Source organism: Perca fluviatilis, chromosome 18 (genome assembly GCF_010015445.1).
Source record: "Perca fluviatilis chromosome 18, GENO_Pfluv_1.0, whole genome shotgun sequence".
In the NCBI taxonomy this organism is placed as follows: domain Eukaryota; kingdom Metazoa; phylum Chordata; class Actinopteri; order Perciformes; family Percidae; genus Perca; species Perca fluviatilis.
Window position 1 is genome coordinate 34,876,146 of NC_053129.1, and position 16,722 is coordinate 34,892,867.

Sequence of the window (16,722 nt, forward strand, 5' to 3'; positions counted from 1 at the left end):
GGTTCTGGTTGCACGATCCGTTCTGCACATGCGCAAGATATTACTGTTTACGACCTGCACGATCTGTTCCACGCTAGCCTATGGCTAGCCTCCAACAGGAAGCTAACGTTAGTTTAGCTAACAGCTAATTCGGCTAACCGCTAGCTGACAGCTAGATTCAGTCTAAAATAACGTTAAGTCAAACTTAATGGAAAAAGCAGGCTACAGCTACATTAAGACTTTACAGTAATAACAATAAAGACCAGTGTTGAGTGATTGGATTTTAAATGAGCACAAGTAAAGTACAACTGACGTAACAGCTGTTATTATATGTCAAGGTTTATTTTTACGTTTTATTTTGAGGGTCTTTTAAAGTTATTACGTGCTGTCTCAGCTAGCGGTTAGCCAAATTACCTGTTAGCTAAACTAACGTTAGCTTGGCTGTCGACCGGAAGCGGGGAACAGATCGTGCGGTGTCGTAAATCCTCGTACAACAGCGCATGCGCGAACGTTTTGCGCATGTGCAGAACGGATCGTGCAGGCAGAATGGATCGTGCAGGCAGAATGGATCGTGTACCGACAGAGGTGATGGCCAGTTAGCAACAAAATGGCGCCATGATGGCACGAGATTTTTTTTTTTTTTTTGCTTTCAAAAAACTTTATTATTCCAATACAGAAAACATACAAACATTGAGAACATTAACTACATACATACAAACATGGAAAAGGGGGAGCATGGAGTTTACATCAAAGAGGTTGAAAGGCATTATAGATGATCAGAGTCCGGATGGCTTTCTTATACGTCAGTCCTTTTAAAGTTTCAAAATATAATTTCATGTCATTTTTAAATTGGTGAATATTCGGTTTGCTGTTAGACCATTTACATTTATGGATATAAAATTTCCCAAATAAAATTAAAAGATTTAAAATGAAAATATGGCATTTATTCAAATCATTTCCTTCATAGTAAAAAATATTGTTACTACTTTGTAATTTTATCTTAGAACCACACAATACATAAAATACATCCTCCACATCAATCCAGAACAATCTGACATAAAAACATTCACAAAAAAAATGTGCAATTGTCTCTGTGAAAACCCCATAAAATTTGCAGGATTCAGAAAGTTCAGGTTTATATTTCTTTAAAATTTGATTTGTTGGGTAGATGCAATGGACAATTTTGATAAAAGAGCTTCCTTATGAAAGTTAGATAGCTGAATAGGGATTTTATCAACATCAAAATTGCACTTTAGTAAAAATTCAATTCCACCAACTTTTTGAAAAATAAAGTTTGGAATAAATTACCACATTTTTTCTTTATTTTGTATATAATGTTTAATCCAGTTCACCTTGAAAACTATATTAGATGTATGGAAATCAAGAACATTCAAACCTCCTTGATTGTATGGATTACATAAAGTATTTTTATTTAAATAGTGAGGCTTATTTTTCCATATGAAATTGAATAATGCAGAATCTATTTTCTTAATAAAAGGTTTTGGAACATCTAAGACTTTGGCCGGATAAACTAATTTGGATAATCCTTCAGTTTTGGATAAAAGTACCCGACCTTTGAGTGAAAAATCTCTCATGAGCCATCTATCAAATTTATTTTTGACTTTTGAGAAAGTTGGAATTCATCCTTTCTGTCTGATTTTTACAGATATTAATTCCTAAGTATGTTACATCCTCTTTAACAGGAATACCCTCAAATTCTGTTGTATGTATTTTGCTCTCTTTGAGTGGAAAAAGGGTAAATTTTTTAATATTTAACACTAATCCTGAAATTTTAGAGAACACATTAAGATAATCAATAACTTTTTTAACCTGAAATTCATCTTTTAGGAAAATGGCTGTATCATCAGCTAGCTAGCAACATTTTATTTCTTTCCCTACAACGTTAATGCCTTGAAAGTTGTCATTGTACAGATGTAGGGCCAACACTTGCATTACTAAGAGAAACAAAAATGGGGCCGCAGGATCTCCTTGTTTTATACCACGGGATATGTTGAATCGATGAGTTGTTCCCCACGGAAGTTTAACTGAGCTATTGCAGTCACTATACAAAGTATAGCTCTTTTGAAGTATTGACCGAAACCAAAAAATTCTAACACATCAAATAAAATACTATGCTTTACATTATCAAAGGCTTTATATATGTCTATGAATAAAATGTAGCTGTTGTCTGTTATGTAATCCTTATAGTCAATCAAATCTAAAATCAGACGAATATTGTTACTGATATGCCTTCCTTGCATAAATCCAGACTGGCAGTCATCTATAATTGTGTCTAGACATGCCTTGAGTCTTTGTGAAAAATTATAAAAAAAAATTTTTTTATTATTATTAATTAGTTTTTTGGTTGTTTGTTTTAAAGACACACATTATCTTTATTAGGTTTAGGTATCAAGGTAATTATACCCTGACACATAGTTGGTGGAAGTTTGCCAAAATCTATAGCTTCTCTGAAGACGTGAAGTAAAAATTCAGAAATATGATCTTGAAATACCTTGTAAAATTCACCAGTAAGGCCATCATTACCAGGGGCTTTATTATCTTTCAGTTTACTAATATTCTTTTTTATTTCATAGAGTGACAGCGCTTGATCACAGATATCTTTTTGAGTTTGGTCAATACTTCGTGCCTCATTTGTTATAGAGATGAAAAAATCAGATGTGTTAAAACTGCCATTTTGCTCGGAATATAATTTTTTATAAAAGTTTTCCACAAAATTCGAGATTTCAGGGGGATGTTCTGATATCTGCTCTTTAATCTTAAGTTTATGTATATTATTAAGACTGGCATTTGTTTTTTCCAGACTATGAAAATATTTAGTGTTTCTTTCACCATGTTCCATCCATCGCCGTCTAGACCTGATAAAAGCCCCCCGTGCTAAATATTGGTACACATTTTCCAACTCAGATTGTAATTCGGTTAACTTATTGATATCTGTTTGAGACATATTGTCTTTTTCATAAATAGTAATGATATTGTTAAGTAATCTGTCTTGTTCAAATCGTTTCTCTTTTGCTAATTCTTTACCCCTTTTAAATGCCATATTCCGAATTTGAAATTTTGCATATTCCCAGTGTTGACCATACATTTTTTCTTCTTGAGCGTTCCTCCACTTTTCATTAATAATTTCCTTTGTTTTTTCTTTAAAGATTTCATCACATAAAAGTGTGTTATTCAATTTCCAGAAATTTGGATTACATCTAATTAACTGGTTCTTTGTACGCAAGGTTAAAAATATAATTTTGTGATCAGTGAAGATTGAAGGTTGTATCTTGACTTCTTTTACTTTATCTATGAGTTCATTTGATATAACCCAAAAGTCAATCCTGGATCTAATTGATAGGTCTTTGTTATTCCAAGTGAACTGGATTTGATCTGGATTATTTACTCTCCAGATGTCACAGCAATTAAGATGTAAGCATAGGTTATTAAATTCTCCATAAGTGCCTTTTGAAGATCTTTGAGGGTGACAATCTTTTGTGGGATTGCTAATACTATTCCAATTCCCACCCAACAGTAATTTAGCATTTATGAAGGTATTCAGTAAAGTATATATTTCATTTTCAAATTCCTCAAATAAAATTGTGTTTCTTAGGCTGTTATTATATCCATATATGTTACCCAGAATGAAAATATCATCCATAAATTCACAAACTAAAATAATCCAGCTTCCAGAATCATGAGCAACTGTTTTAAGTATTTTTCCCTGAAAGGATCCTTTCAGAATAGCTACACCAGCGGAGTTATTATTACCATAAGCCATCCATATGTTATCTCCCCATTGACTTTTCCAGAAATTGAAATCTGAAACTAAGACGTGATTAACTAAGATTTTCTTGAAGAAAATAAAAATCAGCCTTGAGACTCTTACAAAATAAAAAAATAGCCTTCCTCTTCACCTGTTCTCGTATACCCCTTACATTAAGTGAACAAAGGGACAAAGACAGGTTGAACAATAGAAACAAACAAGTAACTAGAAAAGCTAGTGTTAAATGAACAGTGTACAAAATGCTTTTCTTCACCTTTTGAATATTAATAAATTACAACAAACAGGCATAAGATTAGATACATCTGACCCCTGAGACTGTGTTTTTCTAACATTGAGGAAAATGTTTTGGGTTGAAAGTGCCTTAAAACTGGAAACTCAATATTTCAATTACTTCAGAACACTATTTATTTTATTTTGGAGTAGATCTAAACTTTAGAACTAAGCTTTTGACAAAGCATAAATGTAACTTTTCATATTTATTTCCAGTCCAGTTGTGTGGAGTTTTATTTCCATCAACTATTACACTCTGATTTCTTTACCATCAACGAAGGCTCTGGCTCCGACAAAGAAGGCTTTTTTCCCCTGCTTGCGTGCCTCTTCAATCCGTGGCCAAAGTTTGTTGCGTGCTTCCTTGTCTTTTGTGGTCAAATCTTCTCCAAATTTCAGCTTCTTTATCTTGAGGAACTCCGACTCCTTTGCACATTTCCACAGCATTTCTTTCGTCGACCTGGATGTAAATCTTGTTATTACTGGCCTAGTTTTACCACCATCTCTCCTTCCAATTCTGTGGCTCACGTCAATTTGGAAGCGTAGATCTTCTCCGGCGTTTGGTAGGATTGTGCTACAGATGTCCACGACCCGCTGCTTCACATCCTCCCCCTCTTGCTCTGGTAGGCCATATAAACGAAGGTTCCATCTGCGGTGGTAACGTTCCATCTCGTTCATCTTATCTTCCATTTCTGTTATTCTCATTTGATGTTCATCACTGACTTGTTTGACCGTTGTAATGTCTTTTTTCGCATCACGTACTTCTTGGAAAAGAAATTCTGAAGTTTTCTTCAAATCCTCAATTGTATCAGTATTCTTCTTAATCAGTATTGCGAGACAGTCGGCATTTTCTTTAATTTTTTCGGCCACAAGACTTACAATATTATCTTGCATCTCAGAGAGAGTGGGCTCCGTTTTCCCATTTTTTGTAGCAGGTGTACTTGGCGCTGAGTCTCGGAGTGGAGTTACTTCTTAGTCAGTGTTAGTGTACGAGTGCATATCTCCTGCTTTCACAACTTCCATGACGTCCTCTGTCGAGGTTTTCTTCGAGGAGAATGTGAACAACTTGTTCTTTTTACCTTGGTCTCTTGTTCTTTTATCCGCCATCGTTGAGGTCTTTATAGTGTTAGTCTTCGTTGGTGTCAGTTAGCTTGTTCGTCTTCGTTGTTGTGAGTTGTCCGAGTTAGCTAGCTAGCGTGCAAACAAGGCTTCATTCAATATTGCACTCAAAACAAGACCGATTTCCATACCAACAGGCAGAGAAACGGACGCAGTAAGGTACTGCAGTAATACGAGTGATTAAAATCTTCATTTAAACAGCCAAAGCGATCCAAAAACAATGACAACAATTATACTACATACTACAAGTCACACAGGGCTCTGCCATCTTGGAATCCATATCGGAATTCTTGCTCGGTCTCCTCGCGGTTGTCCGAGTTCCGAGCTCGGAAATCCGAGGAAAGGTGGCGTGTTGGTAACACTGCCGTCCTGTGAGTGTATTCAGACCGGCTTCTGTGATAATCATCCCAATGACAATCCACGGTGGTGTGGCTATGTCCTCCAGAGGACAGGTCGTGTCACGTATTGAAGTGTATTCCCCCCTAAAAAAAAAAAAACAGTAGTGCGGTAGTAGCTGCTAGTTGTAGCAAGAAAAGGTAAACAGTAGTGCGGTAGTAGCTGCTAGCTGCTAGTTGTAGCAAGAAAAGGTAAACAGTAGTGTGCCGATCGGAGCGTAGTGTGTGAAGAGCGAAGAGCAGATGTGTTTACAAGGGAAGAAGCTTGGAGTAACGTAACTATGGAGAATATAGCAGATATACAACACAGGGAAGAGCCTTTTGAGTTATATGGTCGTCCTTATTTATTCGAATCCGAGTATACAGACGAAGAACTAGCCTCAAGAGTTGGAAAGAACGAGACAGACAGAGAGGCAACAGGCAGATGAACTTGCTGCTCCAAGCGCAAGCTAACGCTAGCCTTCAGTAACTGGAAGACATAGCCACACCACCACCGCTCCATGGATTGTTATTGGGATGATTATCACAGAAGCCTGGCTGACTACACTCACCGGACGGCAGCTAACGGCTAACGGCTAGCGGGGCAAGCTAGATACCGGCAGGATCGAGACAGGGACCAGGGTAGGTGAATTTAAACAATGTCTGAAGAAGCCATGAAGAAGATAGTAGTAGTAGTAGTAGTAGTAGTAGTAGTAGTAGTAGTAGTAGTAGTAGTATTATTACATTTTATTTAGTGTTATTTATTTGAAACTAATTCAAACTTTCCGCTCGTCTACTACACTATTTAGCTTGTGCTTCCGGTGATTCTGCCGTCCGTCATGGCGTCGTCACGTGGTTGTGGTCACGTGTTTGCAAGTGGTCTATACTGACAGAAGTGTGCGGTTTGAGACACAGCCTCTCTCTCTCCCAAGGGGGTAAGCTTCGCTTCAGAACTCGAACCCCCAATGGCGCCATTTTGTTGCTACAAAGGTATCACCTCCTGTTAGCATTCCACTGACATGAGCATTCCAGCATTCCATTTTTTTTTTACGTCACTTGACAGAGAATAACTTTACATCTGAAGCGTTTAAAGACTCTATTTGTCCGTTGTTTAGTTCTAAAGAAACACGACAATGTATAAAAGGCTCCATTACCTTGTACCTCACGTTATGGCTCCGTAGCAAACGTTTTTCTAAAAATAGGCTTACTGTCGCACAGTAGAGGAATTACCGTATAGTACAGGAGAAGCTTGCAGGCAGTTTCGACTTACTTATTAGCTGTTTAGGTTTAATTGCTAATGTTAACTAAATTGTTAGTTAGCAATAATTAGCCTGTGCTTATGTTATCTCCTTACATATACCTACGCTGTCCGTCTCTGTAAGATTGGGAATGATTGAGATTTCTCTTGGCACAGCTACCAGAAGACTTCACACTTTCAGACAGGTTGCTCACGTCACATTTACGTTGTCTCTGTCAGTTGGAGGCTGCGCAGTAAAGCAAGAGATCACCGGAAAAGTGCTTCTAATAGCCTTCACTGGTCTCTGTCAGTACCCGATCTGTTCCACCGGCACGATCCGTTCTGCGCATGTGCAAGATGACACGTATGCCATGACGTAGGCGCAGATGATAATGCTGCGTTCATGCCACCTCGTAATAACAGGCACCGCCCCACTGGTTACGTTGTTCCTGACTAGCAGCATTCAAGGGTTTTCAAGGCATTTTGAGGGTCTTTTAAAGTTTACATGCTGTCTCAGCTAGCAGTTAGCCGAATTAGCTGTTAGCTAAACTAACGTTAGCTTAACTGTGGAGGCTAACGGCAGACCGCTGCAATCAGCTAGTGGTTAGCCAAATTAACCGTTAGCTAAACTAACGTTAGCTTCCCGGTGGAGGCTAACGGCAGACCGCTATAATCACCTAGCTGTCCGCCGAATTAACCGTTAGCTACCGCTATAATCACCTAGCGGTCCGCCGAATTAGCTATTAGCTAACTAAAAGCTGGAGGCTAGCGTGTGAACATCTTGCGCATGCGCAGAATGGATCGTGCAGGTGGAAGCGGTGCCGTTATTCCGAGGTGGAGGTGGCATGAACGCAGCATTATCATCTGCGCCTACGTCATGGCATACGTGTCATCTTGCACATGCGCAGAACGGATCGTGCCGGTGGAACGGATCGGGTACTGACAGTCTCCGTCCAGAGCAACGGGGTCTATTGGTCCATTATATACTGTCTATGCTCTCTCCTCTACAAAGCTGTCGGATCCAAATATGGTGATTTCCTTTTCATCAGCAACCAATCGTGAAAGTAAAAGGGGGATTTGATTCTAAAAGCGCAATCTCATTGGCTGATGCCAATTTCTGACAACGTGATTCGCTTAGAATGGTCACGTGAAGCGCTCTGACATTTCCGCGGTAGTTCAGAATGTCAAAAGAAGTGCGTTGAAAACGGTCGAAAGTCACCTCAGAGAAGACGAAAACAGTTGTTATTAGCAAGAAGACCCAGCAGGGGATTACACACTAAGACAGCAGATGATGAAATGTCTTCACATAGTACGTCGATGTTTAAACTGTCATTCAGAAAACAGGAGTTTTCAGACAGCGGAGGTAATCAGTCAATCTCTCTATCAGCAGTTTACAGAAATCCATAGCCTAGCTACATATATTATATTCATATATTAAATATGTAGGTGTCACATATATACTATTCTACTATAATTACTATAAAATACTAAACCAATCTGTAATTTTGGGATCCTAAGTGGTTGTGAGTCCCTCAGGCTGTGGCAGGCAGATCCATATTTAGCTGTCAGTGGGGCTGCTGTCCCCTCTCCTAGGAGAACTATCAGCTTCTCTTCTGGTGTTAACTTTGGGAAGTTTTATTTTTTGGGCTATTTTTCCAAGGTGTAAATCTCTTAGTAAAGATACTTTTTCCCAGTGGAGGAGGAAGTGCATCTCTGTCTGACCCAGTTCGTGGTCACTGAGCCTGTCTCTCTCTGACCTGTCTGTCTGACCCAGTTCGTGGTCACTGAGCCTGTCTCTCTCTGACCTGTCTGTCTGACCCAGTTCGTGGTCACTGAGCCTGTCTCTCTCTGACCTGTCTGTCTGACCCAGTTCGTGGTCACTGAGCCTGTCTCTCTCTGACCTGTCTGTCTGACCCAGTTGGTGGTCACTGAGCCTGTATTTAGTATGGATGGTAACTGCACCTTTTTAGGTTTACTAGCAACGTTAAATGAAAGCTAATATGTACGAGTAGTTTCCCATGTAAGAAGTATAACGTTCCGTAACATTAGCTAGGTTATAGCATTCATAATAAACGGATAAACGGATCATAATATTATTACGTATGTGGTAATTTGCATAAATAGCACAACAGATCTAAACATTGGGTATAGCCAGGTGAAAATGTCTTGTTGACATATAACAGTAAAAGACCTAATGTAAAGGTCTGAATGGAACCCATTTAGGCTACCCATGAGCATTAATACTAGAGGCAGGAAGAAGTGCTTTAAACCAGTATTGATTATTGAGTGTATTAAACCAGTATTGATTATTGAGTGTATTAAACCAGTATTATTATTGCAGAGATGGGGTTTGGGGCTGAGTCCGTGGGCCTGTTTCTGGGGGATGAGTCTGAGGGAAGAACAAGGGTAAGGAGAATGCAGAAGACAAAAGGTAGGTAAAATAAAAAGGGAACCCCCAGAAACAGTCCCACGGACCCAGCCCCAAACCCCATCTCTGCAAAAATAGGCTAATTAATAAATGCTGGTTTAAAGTACTTCTTCCTGCCTCTATGTGTTAATGCTCATGGGTAGCCTAAATTGGCTCCATTCAGACCTTAATATTAAGTCTTTTTCTGTTATATATCAACAAGACATTTTCACCTGGCTATACCCAATGTTTATATATATATATATATATATATATATATATATATAGACACACCTTATTCAATGCGTTTCCTTTATTTTCATGACTATTTACATTGTAGATTCTCACTGAAGGCATCAAAACTATGAATGAACACATGTGGAATTATGTACTTAACAAAAAAGTGTGAAATAACTGAAAACATTATCTTATATTCTAGTTTCCTAAATGTAGCCACCCTTTGCTCTGATTACTGCTTTGCACACTCTTGACATTCTCTTGATGAGCTTCAAGAGGTAGTCACCTGAAATGGTTTTCCAACAGTCTTGAAGGAGTTCCCAGAGATGCTTAGCACTTGTTGGCCCTTTTGCCTTCACTCTGCGGTCCAGCTCACCCCAAACCATCTCGATTGGGTTCAGGTCCGTTGACTGTGGAGGCCAGGTCATCTGGCGCAGCACTCCATCACTCTCCTTCTTGGTCAAATAGCCCTTACACAAACTGAAGGTGTGTTTGGGGTCATTGTCCTGTTGAAAAATAAATGATGGTCCAACTAAACGCAAACCGGATGGGATGGCATGTCGCTGCAGGATGCTGTGGTAGCCATGCTGGTTCAGTATGCCTTCAATTTTGAATAAATCCCCAACAGTGTCACCAGCAAAGCCCCCCCACACCATCACACCTCCTCCTCCATGCTTCACGGTGGGAACCAGGCATGTAGAATCCGTCCGTTCACCTTTTCTGTGTCGCACAAAGACACAGTGGTTGGAACCAAAGATCTCAAATTTGGACTCATCAGACCAAAGCACAGATTTCCACTGATGGTGTAATAGCTCATGAGACAATATGTCATTAACAGGTATGGAACTTTTTGAAGCTCCTCCTAGAGGCTTCAAAGATTGTTCTCAGATTGGGTCAGCAGCAGATCAAAATCTTCACTATGCTAAATTGCAAAGGTTTTGTTTGCATGGAACAGTGTGCCATAAGGGGCGGGAAATCTGCATGTCTCACATACAGAGGACACGGCCATAAATAAAACACCCCATGGCTTCAGTAGCTGACTTGAAATTTCTTCCCTGTTCATCTTTCCAACTCAAATCAGTTTGAGGTCTAAATCGACTAGAGGCTCTGTCACATCCAGGTATTGGACCAGCCTCCCTGACTGAGTGGCAAGATCCTCTTTATTTCAGAGGTACAATGCATTTCATTCTTTTGATCTGTAACGGTTTCATTATCATGAATAATTTTCTCCTCTAGTGAACTATGGAACAGTTTATTGAAGACTCCAGCCTCGAGGGCTGGAAGAGGATTGGCTCTGGAGGTTTCGGACACATCTACAAAGCCAGGCATCGTCAGTGGGCCTATGACGTGGCCATTAAACTGCTTCGTCCTGACGACGGGTAAGTGCTTACAAATAGTTTTCTGTTTACAGTCACATGAAGTTGAGAGAATCACTAATTATGCAAATAAACACACACACAGGAGCAATGAGTCTTTGCTGCGTGAGATTGAAATGATGCGTCAAGCCACCAGCCCGTATGTCATGGCTGTCCGAGGGGTCTTCAAGGGTCTACCGCCAAACGCCACGTCTGACTTGTCAACACAGCTTGGTGTGGTCATGGACCTCATGAAGAGAGGATCACTGGCCTCCCTACAGGTAACCAGGGGTGGAACAACTACTCATCTTTTACTTAGAGGTACTCTGTAAAAATTTTCTCTGCTTCAAGTAAAAATTTTGAATATAAGATTTAAAAAGAACATCAGAAGAAAAGATTGACTAAATTGAAATTTGAATCTTGTCATTCTAAAAGAAATTCAAATGTAAATGTCTGAATTATGCAGTTTTTATGTTCAAACAGTTAATATTGAAGGAAATGAGAAGAACATAAATATAACACATGATTCCAAACTTTTAAATGGTAGTGTATATAAAGCAGTCGGAGTCAAGTCATATTTATTGCTAACTAACTCCACTATTTGTCGATCTGTAACTTTGAAAACAATCTTACAGGAAGCCTTGGATGGACCTCCACCCTGGCCGCTGGTCTTCAGACTGGCTCACCAAGTGGCTCTGGGTATAAACTTCCTCCACAGTCTGACCCATCCCATTCTCCACAAGGACCTGAAGCCCCAAAACGTGCTGCTAGACGACTCTCTCAATGCCAAGGTGAGTCCCAGGCCTTCAGGGGAGGCCAGGCCTCATGCTTACTTTATATTGTTATAATAGTTTGCACATTTTATGGAGACTAAATAAAGGCTGAAAGACATGAACTGTAAGCCCGAAAGTTGTTTTTTCCCTAAATGTTGCTTTTGATAATAAGCAGAAATGACTCAACGATGAAACGATAAAAAGGAAGGGAAAGGGTTTTACTGTTTTAAAAGAGCCAAACTCCAGGTCTTAACATTGTACAGTATGAAGTATTATTAAGAGGAGTACAACTGATGTTTGACTGAATAAGACAACTTGTTCAATTAATAACTTCACATTAGCACTGATTTCAGAAAGACATTTTATTTACGATTCAATTAAATATCAATTTGGGATATTTCACAATTTAGTTCAGAGTGTGTGCTGCAGAGATGGTACGCGTCATGTCAACACAAGTGACTTATTTCTTTTAGTTAGCATGTCAGGCTTATATCTGTATTTGTATCCATACAGTCATATAAGTCAAGACCTGCGTGTCTTCTCTGTCTTTATAGTTTGTTAATCTGAAATGCAACCAGATATCTGCCTTTAGGCCAGGCGCTGTCTTCAGTGGAGCAGCTCCGGCTATGTTTCGATTCAACTTAGGTTTGCTCGTCTCTCACAGGGCAAGATCTCGTTACGGTAAGAACAAAAGGCCACGTGGCACTGACGGGGTTAAAGCTCCATGCAAAAGGCAAATATTAAGAGATTGTTCTCTGGATATTCTGAATTGATATTGGATTATTCAAATGGAAATCGATAACAATCACTTTTTTTATTTTTTATTTTTTTTACAATTGTGCATATTCTCACAGCAGTAATATCAAAAACTACATTTTGTGTCATGTCCAAAAGTAGCCATTTTCATATCATATCCTATAGAAAGTGTCAAATAAATAAAATTTTCTTAAGATAATTTAAACCATCACATTCCTCATATTCTGACAGTGTTGCTTATCAAAATAGTTGCTAATTAATACAATCGAGTAATTGATTAATGAATGGACTAAATCTTTCAGCTGTACTGTATAAACTGCAAAACACATTTGATAAGTTCTTCATATACTTTGTGTACAAAAATTTTGATTTGTAAAGTAATTAAACAATAAATGCAGGGGAATAGAAGTAGAGTGGCATAAAACGAAAGTAAATCCCTTTTCTGACACCTTCCTCTCTTTGCTAATTCTTTCTGCAGCTGACAGATTTTGGCCTTTCCCGGATTTCCTACAGCGTTGCACAGGTTTCCAGGAAGGACGATGGATGGGGGACGACCAACTACATGCCCCCGGAGGCATTTGTCTTATCCTACAAACCTAAACGAGCCTCTGATATCTACAGGTACAAGAGGCCCGAACCAGCACTTGGATAAGAGCGTTTTATTTATCATATACTAAATAATAACTGGAGACAGGATCACTCCTGCCCCCATGTCAACCAAGTCTTGACAGAAAGTCAAAACATCAGTGACATAGTGCTTTACATGTGAGGGCATTGGTAAGAGTATTATAGTATATATAATCAGGTGACTTCCTGATTTTATTGTTGTCATTGATTGTGCTCATTCTCACAAAAGTCAAAATATCAGTGACATAGTCCTTGTCCTTGTTTTCAGGTAAGAGAAGTATACTGAGATACTAGGATGACTTTAGGCAATGATTTACAACAAACAATCATTAAATGTCATTCTCTCATCAATTTACAGATGAAAAAAAACCCTATCCATCAACCAACCAGTGTGTGATTGTAATGGCATGAATAGTAATCCTGGCATTGAACTCTCTCTGTCTGTCTTCCAGTTATGGGATACTCCTTTGGTCCATTCTCACAGGGAAACAACCATATAAGGGTAAGAGACTGATGTGTCTTTAGCCACCCTCACTATAATAATGCTATAATATAATGCTCAAAACATCTTCTACCTTAATCTTAGTTTTTTCTCATGACACATGGTACAAGAATGTGTTTGTGTTAGTTTTCTTGGTGCTGAGCTGTACAGAAAGGCTTGTTAATTCCTCCAATGTAGATGCAAAAGCCGCCATAGTGGAGGTTCAAGTCCCAAAAGGACAGCGTCCACCAATAGATGATATTAAGGGTGATGCTGCAGGGTTGACAGAGTTGAAAGAACTGATGAAGAGATGTTGGGACGAAATACCTGAAGAAAGGCCCCAAGCCCTTGGTGAGGAACTCCTTCATTTACCTCTAAAACTCTGAACTGACAAAGAAAAGTAGCTTGTGATGCCTGGCTCTGACGTCGCAGCTGTACTCTATGTTGTGTTCAACAGAGTGTACAACCAAGGCAGAAAAACTATATCAGATGCACGAACATGCAATTTTTGACGCTGTCTATGAAGTGCTGAAGAAACTGGTGAGAAACAAATCTCTTCATGAAAACTCAAGTCATGCTGAGGGACAAACATTTAGACACAATACAGCAAATCACTGTTTCTATCATTTTGTCTAAAAGGTTCTTTCTCTTTGACTTTCCAGGAGCAAAAGGAAAAGGAAGACAAGGGAATAAATGAGCTGTTTCAAAGAACTCAAATTGCTAAGGCTTCAGGTCTGTACTTACATATTACAATTGCCTGGGTTCAGACCTTTTAATTCGTCCACCCCACTAATTTAACTGATTCAGCCTGCATTGTGACATGAAACAGCTTTTTCTAAATAAATAAAAAAGAATCGAGCCAATCAAAGCCATGAGTGTGACTAATGCTGTTGTAAAGCAGTTGTTGGCACTTTGGTTTTACTTGGCTCCAGTGGTGTACTGGCCATCTGGCATACCGTGAGTAGCAGCATCTCTTTACCTCTTTAGCATTTACTTTGCGTACATACTCTTGGCACTGGGCTCTCTGGCAAATCACAGCCAAGGTGGCTTAACTTGGGCTAACATCATAGGCTCCCCCGTAACCTACTCCATAGCTACTGTTGTAAATATAAAAGCATGGATAAATTGTTTTAAGTGGAATTCATTTTACAATCAGAATTTTATTTGATATAATTTGGAAAGTCTAGAAGTGCAGCATGATTGAATTATGAACCAGAGTGTAACAAGTTGACAATTCTGTCTGATACAAACCTTTATTTGCTTTATAGCTTAGTTTAGCAAAACAACTAGCCTGGCTCTGTCCAAAAGGCAACGAAATCCATCTGCCGTCACCTCTACATCTCACTAATAAACAAGTTATATCTTGTTTAATCTGTACAAGAGCAAGGCTAAAGGACACATTATATCTCGATGGCAATAGGAACTTAAATTATTTAACTTCCATGATCAAGAAGTAGTTTCACTGAGTTTGATTGAGCCATGTTTAGCTGGATTAGAAATTGTTTTTAAAGAAACATTTACAGCATTAGTTTTCACATTTTACATAATTTAATTTGGTCTTTTTTCAGAGAGTGACCGTTTTGAAGAAGAGGATGTTGTTGATAACATTCGGAAAGGTCCCCCGCCAATTCAGGTGAGTTTCAAATATTCGCTGCGATGACAGAGCTACAGAAACATTAAACATTACATGTAGTCACTTTAAGATCAGAGTTCTACTCCAAAAGTTATTGTCCTCATGAACACATTTTTACTGAGCACTCTTCCAAATATGTTTTTCACATTTCACTATGCTCCTGATTTTGTAATTTGTGTAAATACAGATTTCCGAATCAACATTTTTCGGCTTCTACTTGAAGACATTTTATCATAACAATCTACAAAATCAATGTTTTGATACTAATAATTTTTAAAGAAACAAAAAGTTCCATAGGGTGATGATGTTTTTTGGTATCTTTTGGATCTTTGCAAAAAGAAAAAAAGGCGACACCTCAAGAGGTCCTCGTGAAAACTCACAAAAAGATTTGGGAGCCGAAGACTTTGAAAAATTCAAGTCGCTCCTGCAGCATCAGGGGGTCCTAGGAGACTTCCCAGCAATCCCAAAGAGTCGACTGGAGAATGCAGACAGGGTGAAGACGGTGGATCAGATGTTCCAAACATACAGCATGAACATAATTAAAGTGACCAGAATAGTTTTAGTGAAGATGGGTCGGAACGAACTAGCGGAGAATTTATCATAGACCATTAATGAATGAAAAGTTTTATTTCGAAAAACATGCAAAAAAATAAACAAAATCTTAAAATACAAGACACAAAGTATTTCACTTTAATAAAAAGCAAGAATGAGCTAAATAAATAAATACTATTAAATAAATACTCTTGTCCAAAAAGAGTAGGAACAAGCAAAATGCTTTTTGGGTCCAACCCTTTTTGAAATGTCCATACCCTTATCAAAGGGTTTTTTATCTATTGTTTTTCAATTGAATGAATTGATGACTTGATAGTTATTATTCCATAATTTAATTAAATAATTTGTTCATATAACCATCCTTAAGCTACTGTCCATCAAGTATATTTATCAATATACCATGTTTGACCTAAAACACCAATACTCTTTGCTAACTTGGAACGTACATGATTTATATGGGGTTTCCAGCATAAATTGTTGTCTAATGTCACTCCCAAAAACATATTTTCATAAACTCTTTCTAACATATTATTGTAAAACATCCCAACAACCTTTGTATTCATATGTATTTCCCATTTCCCGAACAATACAGCAAATCACTGTTTTTATCATTTTGTTTAACAGGCTCTTTCTCTTTATATTTCTAGGAGCAAAAGGAAGAGGAAGACAAGGGAATGAAAGAGCAGTTTCAAAGAACTCAAATTGTTCAGGATTCAGGTCTGTACTTACAATTGCCTGGGTTCAGACCTTTTAATTTGTCCACCCCACTAATTTAACTGATTCAGCCAGTATTGTGAAATGAAACAGCTTTTTCTAAATAAATAACAAAGAATCGAAAAAATCAGCCAATCAAAGCCATGAGTGTGACTAATGCTGTTGTAAAGCAGTTGTTGGCACTTTGGTTTTATTTGGCTCCAGTGGTGTACTGGCCATCTGGCATACCGTGAGTAGCAGCATCTCTTTGCCTCTTTAGCATTTACTTTGCGTACATACTCTTGGCACTGGGCTCTCTGGCAAATCACAGCCAAGGTGGCTTAACTTGGGCTAACATCATAGGCTCCCCCGTAACCTACTCCATAGCTACTGTTGCGGCTATAAAAGCATGGATAAATTGTTTTAAGTGGAATTCATTTTACAA

The 16,722-nt window shown here is 38.6% G+C and overlaps 1 protein-coding gene across 4 annotated transcripts in view; it reads left to right on the forward strand.

Annotated features, from left to right (window-relative positions):
• The window catches only part of LOC120546649 (receptor-interacting serine/threonine-protein kinase 3-like), a 38,699-nt gene that overhangs the window by 19,310 nt on the left and 2,667 nt on the right, over window positions 1–16,722 (forward strand). The window contains exons 1-11 of one of the 4 annotated variants that reach the window (XM_039781757.1): window positions 6,150–6,168; window positions 10,644–10,786; window positions 10,869–11,043; window positions 11,398–11,553; window positions 12,770–12,912; window positions 13,371–13,420; window positions 13,598–13,750; window positions 13,857–13,939; window positions 14,062–14,131; window positions 14,968–15,032; window positions 16,232–16,301. In XM_039781757.1, coding sequence (XP_039637691.1) covers window positions 10,650–10,786; window positions 10,869–11,043; window positions 11,398–11,553; window positions 12,770–12,912; window positions 13,371–13,420; window positions 13,598–13,750; window positions 13,857–13,939; window positions 14,062–14,131; window positions 14,968–15,032; window positions 16,232–16,301 — 1,102 coding nt within the window. In that variant the 5' untranslated portion in view covers window positions 6,150–6,168; window positions 10,644–10,649. Of the gene's footprint in view, window positions 1–6,149; window positions 6,169–10,464; window positions 10,528–10,643; window positions 10,787–10,868; window positions 11,044–11,397; window positions 11,554–12,769; window positions 12,913–13,370; window positions 13,421–13,597; window positions 13,751–13,856; window positions 13,940–14,061; window positions 14,132–14,967; window positions 15,033–15,371; window positions 15,419–16,231; window positions 16,302–16,722 lie in introns of those variants that run through there. The other 3 variants (XM_039781756.1, XM_039781755.1, XM_039781758.1) reach the window with 3 other exon arrangements.